This window comes from Xiphophorus couchianus, chromosome 1, assembly GCF_001444195.1.
Source record: "Xiphophorus couchianus chromosome 1, X_couchianus-1.0, whole genome shotgun sequence".
Lineage (NCBI taxonomy): Eukaryota > Metazoa > Chordata > Actinopteri > Cyprinodontiformes > Poeciliidae > Xiphophorus > Xiphophorus couchianus.
The window spans coordinates 11904484-11919384 of NC_040228.1; the positions used below are offsets into that span (position 1 = coordinate 11904484).

The window sequence follows — 14901 nt, forward strand, 5'->3', positions numbered from 1 at the left end:
GTCAGTCCTGCACTTTATATTTTATATTCATATTTTATACTGTATTTTATTTTATTCTGGAGTAACCTCACAACATTGGAACCTCAAAACATTGTCCTGAGCTGTATGCAACGAAATTTCGTTCTGTATACACCCTGTGCATGCAAAATGACAATAAAGTCAGTCTAAGTCTAAGTCTAAGTCATGTACTAAGTCAAAGCAATACTGAAGCTGAATTTGTCCCCAAATGTTTTCATTCAGTGCATCAGCAAGCGTCTCCTCCTGAGCACTTGAAGAACTCTTGTAGTTTTTTTTAGACATTCGTCTGGTATGTTGATGACAGATGAGAACTTGTAAGAGGTTCAATGGAAGCAGGATCCTCCTGTTTTTTGAAGTGCAGGAGCACTTCAGACAAAACCTGATGTTACTTTTTACACACTAAATCACTTTGTTCTTGAAGGCAATGGGAAAAGACTCCTGATTGGAGATGAACATCTGTGTCTCAAGTGGGAAGCTTTCATGCCATTTAACTTAAATACATCCACTACTTCACAGCCTTTGTGTTTGTAGGGAGTCATCCAAGATGGTGCATACATTTGAGAAACCCTGGATGATGCATTTTGTAGAAAAAAATAACGTCAACAACGGCAGATCTCAGATAATTAAACATCCATCTAATACAGCCTAGTCTGTGTTCTTCGGGAGTAAATCACATCAAGCTTGTGAAATGATTATTCAGGTGTGAACAGAGGTGAAACATGCCGAGATTTGAATTCTAGTGTTCATTCCTTTCGTGCACCTGAATATCTGAGTGCAAGCAGCAAGAGAGAGCAAAGACATACCAAAGATATCTCTATAATTGCAGGTGCTGTACGAGTCCTTTAAGTTTCTGACAGGCATCTGCTAAACTTACAAGCTGTTTTATCCCTTTTCATCTCATTTTTTCATTATTTTGTTTTTATTTTTTGTAGATTTACAATTTTATTGGGTTATGAGGATCTGAAACCAGATGTTTACATACACTACCCATCTGCCATAATCTTTCTTTCTCTGTATCTGACATTGACTCAGATGCTTATAGATAGAGAAGTTTTTATGACTTATTTCAAAGTCAGAGCTTTAAAAACCACCACATTGTTTTGTAAGCTGAAGTTAAATCACAGTTCCACACAGCATTCCTATGTGGTATTATGGAAAATCAAAACAAGTCAGTCAAGATGTCAAGAATAAATTGAGGATGTCCATAGTTATTTTCCATCCTTAAATACCAAGAAGAACTGGGCTGGAAGAAGCCATTACTCCAAAGGCAACATAAAAATCCAGGTTATAATTTACAAAGGCATTACAGGACAAAGACCTTCTTTATTTTTGAGACATGTCTTGTTGTCTGATTAAAAATAATGCTAAATTGCTGCCTTGTAGGGTTGAGAAGGAGTGTGAGGTTACGTGTTATTCAATTCAGTATGTATAAACTTGTGGTGTCAACTGTGTGTGTACACTGATGTGCAAAGTAATTCTGTGGAAATTTGCAAACCTTTTAATGCCTGCTTGCTTATTTACTTTTATAAAAATGTTTTTTTGGCAAAAGTGGCCTTTATTTTATAATAGTCAGATAGAGAAAGTGTGTTGTGGCAGAGGGGGGAGATATGTGGGAAAGGTCATCAAGTTGGGACTCGAACTTGTGACGGCAAAAATAAGGCCAGAGGCCTCTGTGTATAAGTTGCCCGTTTTACAACCGCACCACCGCCACAACCATTTCATTTGATCTTAACATCAGATTTTTGGAGTGATTGGTGTGGGGATTTGTTTTTGTGTGTTTTTGTTACATAAAAAAACTTATCATAAAACAAAAAGAGTGTTTGGCTTATTGTGAATTTTTAACTAGACAGCTATTAAAGCCTAAAAGGTTTATTGCAAAGGTTCTAAACACTTGCCTAATGCCCGACCACAAATTTTTTTTTCTAAAGGACAACAGCTCCAGTAATTTTCATTCACTGCGAATTGCTGTCTCTTCTGCAATGTTCACAAATACTTTGATTCCAGGCCGTAAATCCCTTCAAGATATAGACAGGTTCACAGTGCATCAGGATTGAAAGGTGAAAGCCCACATTTTGCATCTGTTTTGAAAGGCATATACATGCAAATAATGTCTCTAGTCTGGAAGAATTACACACGTGCATTCCTAATACAGCAGAGCAGCAAAAAGCAATGAAGACACAAGAGTCCGTCATCTCACTGCGCTCTCTCAATGAGTTTGAGCCAGAATACAACAACACACTATAGAATATTTGCAGTTTAAAGTATGGCACAGAGTTAGTAGAGGCTGAAAAATATGTTTGTCCAGATTCAGCTCTTAAAATGCTTTACCCAGTAAATCAACTGATCACAACTGATTCAAAAGTTAGAAGGTTTTAATAAGCTTCACACGACTCTCTTGTAAATAAGATGTTAGATTTCAATGATCCAACATCTGTATAAAGTCAAAAGACCAATCAGAATTTAAATATTTTTATTACTGCTAGTTTTAAGATGAAAAACCTCACCCCTTGAGCTCCTCAGACTGCCTGACTTTGAATTTTATAACATCCCAAAACTGTGCATGCTCAGCATACTTCCAGCTATTTGCCACACAGATGTTGGAGATGGTTTAAACACTCCAGATGTAGATCACAAATTGGCTGAAAAGCTTTTAATAAAATGGATAAAGTTGAAAGAGTTAAGGTTTTATAACACAATTGTAACCGAAACAACTAATTTCATACAAACTAACTTCATTTTGCTTGTTCTTTCCACACCTATATGCCTTAACCTTTGTTTTCTACAGATATGAAACTCATGTAAATGCACAAACTTGAATTTCTATATGCAGACTTGTGTCACAGTGTGGCAATACTGAATGATTTACAACTTCAAACCGTGGAGTAAGTGGTGAACATAAATATACAAACTAAAAATCTTGTATACACATGGCACCTGAGTAAGCATTTAGCAACACAGCCAAAATGGAATTTGATTATGACCAAACACAGAAGAGTCAAATCCAAAGTCATAAACAGGATGAAGCTGAAAAAGCTTGATAAGACTTGAAAATTGCTGTTCATAGACACTGTCCATCCTGTCTTACTGAGTTTGAGCTAATTTACAAGTATTAAAAATGTTTGGTCTTTAAATGTGCAGAGCAGGTAAGAACATAATTTTTAAGAAAAAATCACAGCTATAATTGCAGCAAAAAGTGGTTGAAAAAAGTCTTGGCAAAGGGAACTGAATACAATTTTACAACACACTGCTCAGATTTTCTTTTCACTTCAAAATTATACAGTATTTGCTCCTAGTCAACCATTTCAAATTGTGAAAAAACATCGAGGTTTATCGTCACAAACCTCAATGTTTAGTGAAATTACTTTCACTTAATGAGAAAAATAATTTCAAGGGTACATATGTTTCTGATGTACAAGGCACACAAATATTGCATCAGAAGCAGAACAAAAATTGAAATAACTTAAATCTTAAAATAAAAATATTATTTTGAGTATTAATTCGTTTTCAACATGAGATAAAACAGGAGCGTGAGGCTTACCATGAGTCATCCAATAGATCTGACGTGGGGCCACACCTTCTGGAGGGTTACAGTGAAGAGTAATTGGATAGCCCTCCTTAACGACAATGGTATCAAATGTTTCCTTTGGGAACTTGGGTGAAGCTAATAAATACAAACATTGAAAACAAAAAAGATTATCACGATCGTGTCAATTTGTTATTTTTCTGTTGTTTGTATGTAACCTTTACTTACTGGAAAGTACGATTTCAATCTCCTCCGTCATGGCAGTTCCCAGCTTATTGGAAGCAAAGCATCTGTATTTACCCCTGAACTGGGCAAAGTGCTTGTTGTGAAACATGAATGTCCCATTTCTGTTGTCTGTTTTGACTGTTGGGATGTTTGGAAGGTTTAGCTCCTGGCCATCCTTTGTCCATGTGTATCTGTTGGAGTAAAATATGTACCCAGATTCTATCAGTCTGTTTTAACCAAGACTTCTCTGATTTATCTAATCTGTGCAAACTGCTATTACTTACGCTGGTGGTGGGTTACCCCTGGCTTCACATCTTATAGTCAGTGTATTGTCAAAAGGAAGTGCAATAATGGGACCTGCTGTATGGTTGGTTATAGTTGGAGGTTGCTCCACTTTAAAATAAAAACACAAAAGAGAAATGTTAAATCAAAGCAGCGAGAATTAAACTGCAACTCACACATTTGTTTAGTCTGGCCGTTTTTGTTTGTTCTCAGCTGTTTCTTTCTGTTTCATGTGACGCTGAGAGAAAAACCCTGTGTAATCTGAGCAAACGCTGACCTAAAATAGCATAGGAATGCTTGATTGCCATGCATTCGTCACTTTAAAACAAGCCTTCAACCTTTTCCACATAAACAATTTACCTTAAGCTTTCCATTGCTTGCTAAGAGCTTTTAAAAGCAGTTAACATTCTTGCTCTGGAAAGGTAAACAAATGTGTTTCGACATCAAAAAGGGAATGCCATACTGTAGGAATCTCCCATTTCAATGAAGCGTTGACATAATAGGACTGTCAGCAAGTACTACTAAATATAATTTCAGTTAGCTTTGTGTCAGTCCTACCTTCGAAAGGAATATTAAGGCTTCTGGCTCTGGATGTAAAGGTCCAAAGCAGAACGAGTAGCAGGTCGCCTGGCCTCCTCATGATTCTTAATGAAGAAAATCAGGAAACGTGGGGATCAGCTCCACATGTGTGGAAATTCACAAGCCACAGTGGACCTGAAAAGGTAGAAATTGGAAAGCAGAAATCTTGTGTTCAGCAATGTGATGTATCAGGACATGCTCACAGATTAGTGTGCAAGACGAAATAATGAACCCTGGATTTCAGGTGAGTGTTTAAGCTAGGAGACGTTACTCCATAGTGATAATTATCTCCATGTTTAAGGTTTATTTAAAGTGAGAGACGAAGTAGTTCTTACATTATCCTGCTGTGTGAACATAGTCAACAAATAAAAATTAAGGATTTCATTAGTTGATTCCTGGGTTGCTTTTGTTTGTTTTGTTTCCACGGTTATAGTTTTATTCCTTTATTTGTTTTGCCTGAGAGCTATTCTTGTTTTGATGTACTGTAGATCCCCCATGTTTTTCAGATCGGTCTATTTTTTGTGATTTTGGTTAGATAATTTTTTCTCACTAAACCAGGACATCACACTTTACTTAACATAAATTTATAAAAACCTGTTTTATATTTGTACAAGTCAAAAAGATAACACTTTTAGTGTTATGTATTTATTACACATGCATGTCTTTTTGCTTAACAGATATGCTAAAGTGATGGATCATTTCGCTACAATCTTCAAATTGGCTGACATAACTTTTAGTCGTTTGCTGTGTACATTTGTCTACTGTGGAAATTAACAAGTCTTGAATATTTTTTACACCTACTAGAATAAATGTGTGATCAATTGCAGTGTAAAGTAAAACTGGTGTTATGGTACTTTAATAACCTGACCAAAACAATGCCTGTTCAATTTTGATGAACATTTTTGTGAAGGTCAATTGATTTGAGATAAGATAACACAGGAGACAACTTGTCATGCGATAACCATTTATTTGAACTGTTAAGCCGACTGGTGGTGGCATCCCCATGACATGCTTACTGTAAACCCAAATGGCACAAAGGCTTAGCTGTCATCTGCTACAATCACTAGATTCAAGATGGCAGTCTATAAATTGGACTAAGTCAGTCAGTGTTTCACAGCTTAGTTCTCAAAGTGCTGAGACTGTGGCGGCAGGGGTGCCAGTGCAAAATGGGTTCACCCTGCAGCTAATCCCACTATCAGGAGAATAAAGGCAGGGACCTCCAGCAGTCATACAGTGTAATGCTGCAGAACGGCTGTGAACTACCCCAAGCTCTACAGACAACACAATTGTTTTGGACTAGATTTGGGATTAAGCTTCTTTAATTTAGTATCAATTAAACCAAATTAAGAGATTGGGCATTATTTGCGTTAGGGGGTTTGGGATTATCTATTGTGGTTTAGAATAAAAACTAATCTGGTCCAGTGTTTATTTCACAGCAATGTCCATAATCTTCCTTTTTTCTTCAGTGAAGTGAGTATATACAGTCTGAAAATGTACAGGAATATAAAAAAAATAAGTCTAAAGGAAAACTGCGTCTTCTAAAACATGTTGGAAAATATCCGTGGTTCATTCAGGCTACAAGAGAGCAAGAAAGATCTGAGCTTAGAGCAGATAAAAGGATACCTGATCAGAGTGTAGGAAAGTTACTTTGTTTTATACTTTTGATTTTTCAACCTGCATGTTGGCAACTTTCATAAAAATCCAGAAAGAGTTAAAGTCTACATTATTTTTGGTTCATAACAGCTGTTATGAACCAAAAATACTTGTAGTGCTACCATGCTAGTCTCTAACATTTTGTCTTGGTTATAAGCAAAAGATTTTGGATGGACATTGCCTCTGACAGACTTTGAAGGTACTGCACAGGCATGAGAGAAATGATAGAAGCAGTGAGTCTGAATTTAGATCAAATCAAGCAGACTAGATCAGACCAGCAATATCTGCAAAGCCCTAGTGAGGTAGGAACCCCACAGCCCTTAAATGACATGAAAAGTGTTGTCTTCTGCTGATGTTCACAGCACAGAAACAATCCAAAGCAGTTTTATTCACCAGCAGCAAATCTACTAATTTACTGTTGCACACTCAAAGAACATTGTGAAGAAGGCAAATTACTAGACCTGCAAACCAGTTTCTTCAAAGTTAAGCCAAACAAACCCAACACCATTCATTTTAAAAGAATAAATCCTTGGAGTGCAGAGCAGCGTGGGGTGCCTATGTAAACACATGAAGCATTTGTTTTTGGAGACAAGGGATCTATTACCTGAACACATGGCAGATCACAGTCACAAATCCACAGGGATTGTATTACTTAAGCCATTAGTCGGCCAAAGGCATGAAGAGTGTCAGTACTACACGACTAATCCAGGCAAACACATGCTGTACACTGTGAACCCCACACCTCCTTTCTTCCTACCGATAACAAGTCTCAGTTGAGGACAGACGCAACTTCAGCACACATTCCAAATTCAAGCAGTCATAGTCTTACATGTTAATCTGCTCAAGTTCACAGGAAGGAAACATCTTTTCAACAGAAAAATCTAAGTTTTCTTAAAGTAACCGATACTCACAGTTCTTGAGTCATTTTACATCTTCCACCTATGCCAGGGGCCCGAGGCAAACATGTTCATATAAGAGTAAAAAAACAATGAGTAGTTCACTCAAGAAACTCTTTCACTCTCTCTCTCTGTTTGAACAAACATCTCTGACTTGTCTTTCCTCTTTCACCTCACACTGCTCCTCTGCACAGACATGCCTCACTCCCCACCATTCTACTCAAGCTACTAAAGAAGCGACAGTAGACTCACTGAAGTGACATATGCCGCCAAAGCCTCTCACTTGGCAGAGAAGCTCTCAAATCCCGCGACAATGACTGGGACTAAGACTGCACAGCGGGGGGCATGCTTGGATGGTGTTTAAAAACCGAGTGTAAAAGAAGTACAGGCATGCCTTATGCTCTCTCTCTCATTCTTTCCCTTGATTTTCTAGATCCTTCCACGCTCCCTCCGCAAATCATGAAAGGCAATTTTAACTCAGCTTATTCTCAGTGATTTTAATGCAATGAGTCTTACAGTCCCCTTGACAAGAGGGCAAAGTCATCTGGTTCTACTGAGCCCAACACTTCTTGTGCTTTAAATTCCATGCATCATTTTAGGGATAGATGGAACATTGGGAAAAACTTTCAGAGAGAGACTGAATGGTATGGGTACGAATCAAGTTTTTTGTTCCTCTTAATGTTTTTTTTCTAAATGTCATGTACAATTAAGTAAAGGCGGCTTTAAGTGGCTTAAGTATTAAGTGGCTTTTTATGTCTAGAAAAACAATTTAGTTTTAATTAGCATCTCTTTTTGAGCTTTTCAAACAATTTATATTTGTTGTTTTACGTAAAGGTTCCCCAAGAGACATAATACCAGGCAATACAATATTAAGCATTGAAATTGGACAACCAGGTAGTTCAGTTACTTTTACAAGTGCAACGTGTACAACATAATTTGTTAAATCAAATGAAGACATTACTAAAGTAGGATTTTTTTTTTCTTTTGCACTGCTTAAATTGCACATCAATAGTTGAATCTGAAAGGCAAATACAGATCTATGTATTAAATTTTCTATATCGAAGTATGTTTAACTTTTATTTATGACATGGCATACAAAAAACCTTGTATCATCTTGGTATAAATATTTATCTTGTAGGAAAAACTGCTGTCAAATTATATTTTCAAATTTGCGTATCAAGGCTGTAGTCCCTTGCTGGGCAATGTTAAACTGAAAAAACAGGACAACCCGGTGTACAAATTCAGTGTCCACCCACACACTGTGTATTGTCTCTAATAATAATAATTTATGCTGTAATTGCTGATAACAGCTGGGTGTTATCCACTAATAGAGCCACTTTACCTTTACATTTTGTAATAAAAGACTAGGTAGGGCTGTCCAGAGTAGGAATGCCTAACATTTGAATTGCTCTTCTACTTTATTATGGCTTACAACTGTGACATCCTGCATTTTTAGTAAATTTCAGCTGTCCACAATGAGACTCCATCAATAGACTGACACTGTTATTGGCATGCAAAGTGTTTATTCACGACAATTGGAAATAACTGCAATATTGCCTTCCAAACAATCGATTGCAACACTGGTAATGTGCGCACTGATATAGCAATGGTACGACATTGCTATATGTTGTACCATATAGCAATGTTATCTATATACAGATACTTCTATCTGTATATAGAAGTATATAGAGTTAAAAGCTCTCCATTCTGGATCAGTCTCTCTTTTGAACGAATCAACTTTTGTGCACACTCAAGGCTGCTCATGTCCCCTTCAAAATAAAGGCCTGATTTTCAAATTAAAGTGAATACTTGTCTATAGCTCATTGACAATGTGCTGGCAAAATTTCATTAGCAGCCATACACTGCCTAATACGCTGCATCACACAAGAGAAATACGATTAATGTGTGAACTGTAAGGTTAGTGAGGAAATTTAGAATAAAGGCATTTATAAATATATAAATTCACTCCTAGACATTCCCATGTAAGGTCTTACATTTTTCATGGTAAAAATGCAGCATCATTTGACAAGTTATAAATTTAGACCTGCAAGTCTAGATGAAAATATTTCCAGCCTTTTCTGCAACCCAGACTAAACTCCCTGTAACCACTAAAGGAAGGTCTGGACATAATTACACACTTCATTCAAGACCTTTTTCAGCGCATCACACAGACCTACTTCATGTCTAATGAAGCGCGGTTTGTATAAACTCTGGAAAAAGAACTTTAAAGCTTAGTCTCAAATGTAGATGCACATCAACTAAAAGCGTTCAAGGTTGTTGTTTTCAAAAGGTACTTTTAATCTGACAAATGAAACTCATCAGTACATAAATTCTAATTTACTGAGTATGAGTACAAATGAAATAAGGCAGCATACCTGAATCAGTACACCACAAGTTTTCTGTCCTTGAAAATATGTATCAATTGTCTAAATGTAAATCTTTTGTAAACATCAATATAATGTTTCAGAAATTTAAAACACATCTAAGAGTCATTGAATGACACCAGAGGAACTCAGGCCCTCTTAACAGCTGGCAATACCATGGCCTTGCTTATTCAGATGCAATAGACATCTTTGAGTACAACTCTTCACACAAGGCATCAAAATAAATCTTGAGTGATTACACCTGAGGTTCCTTCTCTACATGGAAATAAAGGGATTTATCTTAATGGGCTGTTTAACATTATTCAGCTTATTTAAAAAGAAATGAAATTAGCTTAAGTATATTGCCTCAAAAATATTTTGAATGCTTTGGTATTTTTTGCATTTTCTCACTATACATCACAATTTTTTATGTATCTTGTGAAATGTAAGAAAATGGCACATGCTTTTCAAAACTATTTTACAAACATAAATCTAAAAAGTGTGGTGTGAATTTGTGATTCTCTTTATTCTCGCTCACTGAAAATAATGCAGAGAATTCAGAAGTAACAACAACAGCACAACAACCCTGAACATGCAGCCAGAGCTATAAATCAAAGTATAGTCATAGGAGGAATGGTCTAGTTAAAGCCCAGATCTAGGTGCAATTGAAAATCTCCAGCAAGACTTGAAAGTTGCTGTTCACAGATACTATCCATCTAAGCTGAATGAACTAGAGCTGTTTCACAAAAATGGTTGGCAAACATTTAGGTCAAATGCACACAACCCTATTTAGATCAGAATTTGCTTCGGAATAAATCAATAACATTTCAAGACACTGAATGCGAAAATGTTAATATATGTTTCAGCACAAATGACTCAGTGAACTGACAACATGGAAATTGTTACATAATGACACACAACAATGTCCAAACCAGTACATAAGGGATGCTTGTAAAACAAATGAGAGGCATATGTCTTTTGTGCATTCAAACTATGCAACAGAGTTGCCCCTCCTCCAAATCTTTGTCATGTGGTATTTCTGTCCCAGTTTCCTGGGCCTCAAATATTTCCTACAAGACAATAGAAACAAATAACAAAAGGGTATTTTTTTTTCTCTCTTCAATTAAAGCTTACTAAGGACAAGTACAGAAGTAATGACAGAATTGGGAGAACAAAAAAAGGAGGGAAAAGCATCAACAAGTAAATTTATCTGAATATGTAAAACAGAGTGAAATTTATGACTAGGACTTTGCAGGTGGACAGCAGAATCCATTGTTCTATCAATCATGGCAGGTCATCTAATGCTGAACCAGTAAAGAAGTCCAAATCATCACACTACCTCCACCATGTCCTACTACATATGATGGATTTTCTTTTTCTGAAATGCAGTGTTACTTGTACATTAGATACAACTGGAAACACAAGTTCCAGGAAGTTCCAGTCTTGTCTCATTAGTCCATATAATTTATTTTCAAACGTCTTTGGGTCATCAAGATGTTCTGTATGAAATCTTCTTGTTTCTTTTGGCCAGCATTCATTTTGGCCTTAGAGCTCTCCAATGGTTGCCAGTTTTGTCAAATCTATTTCTTCAATTGTTTTTCTATTCTATGATTTTGATGCTTAAAATAAATAAGATTAAAATCCATTTTTGATTTTCTGATATTTTGAATCTTGATCTTAGATAATCAAGATGCATTTCAATTTCTGGTCGATTGGCAGGTTTTCATATGTATGGAAGCTAACAACGAAGTTGGAGAGAAATTCGGTTTCAATGGAAAAATGTCTTGACAAATGAAAACTGCTACGCAAGCATTAGAGACATGTCAAAAGGACTTAGCTGTTTAAAGTCAGACTTAACTTTAAACAACACTCCGTCCTTAGCCTCTACCAAAACTGTCAGTGCCCTAACATGCAGCTTATTTGTGTTTCAGCTCTCTATGTTCTTAGACAAAATGCTAACCGTGCATGCCTGGAATTTGCCCAAACAGCTCTCTGACACATCAAACACAAGCTTAGCAAACCTGCATTTCCAGTATAATAAAAAGAAACAGTGGCATAGCACATCTGCAGTGTTGACAGACACGACAGGTTTGAAATAAATGAACATAGTTCATATTCCACAACATAAACACAGTTCAACAAAAACATATTAAAACTTACATCAGCATGGAAAACATGACATATAATTGATTTTAGGGTCTCCTTGTGTTAATTTTACTAAATGTTAATTATTTCTGAAATACTACTCCGATTCGTCCTCCTTAACCCTGATCATTTCCCCCTCGCAATCCTATTTAACAAGCACACAGATTTATAAATGATTACTGGTTAGTTTTATGCAGAATCACTCCTTCATTGTTTATAATGAATGGTTTTCTCAGTGTGCTTTAGGTGTGTATCGGTTTGTGTGTGTGGCTCATCAACATTCACTCAGTCGGGGTTTAAATGCTTCCTGTGCTGGAACACTGTGATTAGTGGAGTGACATGTAGAGAGCTGCCTCCTGAAAAGGAGCTGGCCTTGCACGCAAATACATAACACGCTATGACAACCACAGATTCCTCAGTCAAAGGTTTGGTATTTCACTTATGCACATTTCATTTAACCACTACATCTTCTGTCTTTGGTAAATATTAAATTAATGTAAGGAAATGTAGAGCTATTACAGTGAATATAGAGAAAATAGTTGTGACAAATAATTTAAGACCTCTCATTAACATGGATTACAAAACAACAAAGTAAATCACCATGGAAATATGTCCCTTGCAGTTGTGGAGTGACAAAGAGTGTTATTCAGGAGCTAAATCAGTTCCCCATGGCCAACAGCACAGAAAAGATTCAAAGATAGGCTTCCTTCCATCACACACTGGAGCTATGAGAGGATCTCGTCACTCTTTCCAGAACCGGCATACTGTTCTTCACTTTTGCAAAGAAGCAAACAAAAGAAACATTGCAGTCTGGTCTGAGCTATGCTGGTGATTAGTTTATGGGATCATCTTGAAGACCCAAAGTGGTATTTTAACAGAGTTTGTAAAATTGTCAGCATATTCTATCTGTTTTGTCTCAACATTGCAATTTGCATAGAAACAGTCCCTTTTATTAGCAAAGTTTGAAAAAGACAAAGAAGAGAGGAGATACTTTTAACAAAATGGCATACAAAACTGTCCCTTTAATAAATCCTCCATGTACACTAGTTCAATTTGTTCTCATATAATTTGATCATTTTCCAATCCTGTGGTTTCTGCAGTGCATATTTTCTAAGACGAAGGCATCCCCTAAGCCGCTTCCTGGATATTGTTACATACCTTCCTTTTTTAATAGTATCAAATACAACACACCGCTTTGTAGTCTAAAAAGTAATAAGAGAAAAATCCTTCACAAAGTTCAGAGTGAAGGTGATGCTTTTCCCCGGGTAAAACATATTTTTGCACATTAACTGAAACTTTAAATTGAAAAAAGAATTTATCTTCATGTTTTATCCAGTATTTGTAAAAGTCTGTTTCCATTAGCCGTAAGTTATCACAGGGACATACAGTACACTTTGTGTAGTATTGTTTTCTCAATACTTGGCACCTTTAAGTCAAATTCTTTGATTTGGGATCAAAAACATCACTCTGACTTTTCTATTGATTATCTCTCACTATCCCTATCAAATGCACACTTTCTGGATGTCTAAGTGGACATTTTTGTGTAATTTTCCCAAGACAAAAGTTGGGTTTCACCTGCAGTCAGAACAAGCAAAGGATAAAAAGTAATCTTTCTGACTTAACTTCTGTTTGCCTGGATGAAAAGATTTTGAGAGCAGAGGTGGGTCCCAAATGCATGACTTTTAAAGGTGTTGCACATAATCCAGTAATACTCTCAAGTTTACAAGCCAGTGAAAGCCAGTGAAAGCAATTTAGCCTTCTGTTTCTACAAAACCATTAAAATCACTGATCAATCCACTCTTGCTTCACTGGCATTTAACTACGGTAGTTTTGAGGAGTTTACTTCAGCACATCTTGACAATAAAACACATGAGTTACCTTAAAGTTAATTTTCAAAGATTTCCTGAAACATAGTAACATTTTGATCAAGGTTTTAAAAGACCAAATGACATACTGTAAGTTCAGCAGTTAAAAGAAATGGTTGAACTCGTAAAATAACTCTCACTTTACATTATAGATTAAAACAGAAATAGTGAGACAGCAGGCAGAGTCATCACCAGGTTTGAACAATAAAAGCTCACTTTCTATTTTAAATGCTAAATTAATCCTGTAATCTGGAACTATAAGGTGATGTACAGACAGCTTTGAATTATTTTAAATTATGTTAAGATAATGTTTTAATCTGCTGCACCAATAACCTTGTCTTTTAGTTTCTTCATCATTAAGTAGCAGTAAGATTTTTTCCAGACAGCAATCACATAAGTCTGATTAATAAAGGACTATGGACATATCCAGTCCTAAATGATCTACACAGCACAGAAAGGAAACCCAAGAGAACAAAGCATGCAGTTAGAGAAAAAAATGTGTTAACTAACAAGGCAGTGACCCCCGACTGCTAATGATTCAAGTTTTATAAAACAGCCATAATAAATCTGAAATCTGAAGTCTGAATGCACAGCAAGCAACCAATACGTAACGCTGTGGCCATTTTCAAATCGAGTCAAATACAACGTGACTTTTTTATATTACCTGAATTTAAGCCTTTGTTCAAGTGACATCATGGTTAAGAGCTTGTGGCCCATATGGAAACGTATTACTTAGGTAGGTACCTACGTAACTCCTGAGACAACAAGCACAGGAGTTGAACCTTGCATCAGCTTGTTAGTGCAGCAGCATCACTGCTGTCTGACACAGGCTCCTGAAAGGGGGAACCCTGTGAAAGTGTCAGTGCCTTTCTGCATTTGCATATTTGGAACGCCATGAATTAAAGAGTTTGCTCCTGCCTGTGTGCCAAATTGAAAGGGTCCATTAAAAAGTGTTTTAGTGGCTTTACTGCATTCAGTTAGAAGTTCGGATGTTAGTCTAAAAAGTGGATAAAATGTTATTAGATCGAATCGGTCCACATGCGAATGACTCACTCAACAACTTCTAACAAGTTAAGAGGTGTGCCTCATAAAAAAGTTACAAGTTCTAATTATGTCATGTTGTTTTGGCACAAGTACAGTAAAGGCAGATAGGTAGCAATGTGGTTGGTCTTACATTCAAAGCCAAGTATCAAGCAAAGCCTGTTTACTGTAAACCAGAGATGCAACCTACCCTGGGGCAATTCCCAAGCAGAGTACCTCAATTTCTCACACTAAGGTACTGCTGGAGTCAGAATAAGTAAAACAGTCGATACTAACCGTGTTGTTATACTGTTCTGGGAGTTGCTTTTAGG

General features: G+C 36.5%; 1 protein-coding gene across 6 annotated transcripts in view; it reads right to left on the minus strand.

Moving 5' to 3' along the window:
• chl1a (cell adhesion molecule L1-like a) overlaps positions 1 to 14901 on the minus strand; it is a 60635-nt gene that overhangs the window by 32470 nt on the left and 13264 nt on the right. For 5 of the 6 annotated variants that reach the window (XM_028016301.1, XM_028016324.1, XM_028016315.1 and 2 more), the window contains exons 2-5: positions 4607 to 4762; positions 4051 to 4159; positions 3770 to 3957; positions 3557 to 3679 (exon numbers count right to left, since the gene is read on the minus strand). In XM_028016301.1, the coding sequence (XP_027872102.1) occupies positions 3557 to 3679; positions 3770 to 3957; positions 4051 to 4159; positions 4607 to 4688 (502 nt within the window). In that variant the 5' untranslated portion in view covers positions 4689 to 4762. Of the gene's footprint in view, positions 1 to 3556; positions 3680 to 3769; positions 3958 to 4050; positions 4160 to 4606; positions 4763 to 7191; positions 7313 to 14901 lie in introns of those variants that run through there. The other variant, XM_028016307.1, reaches the window with a different exon arrangement.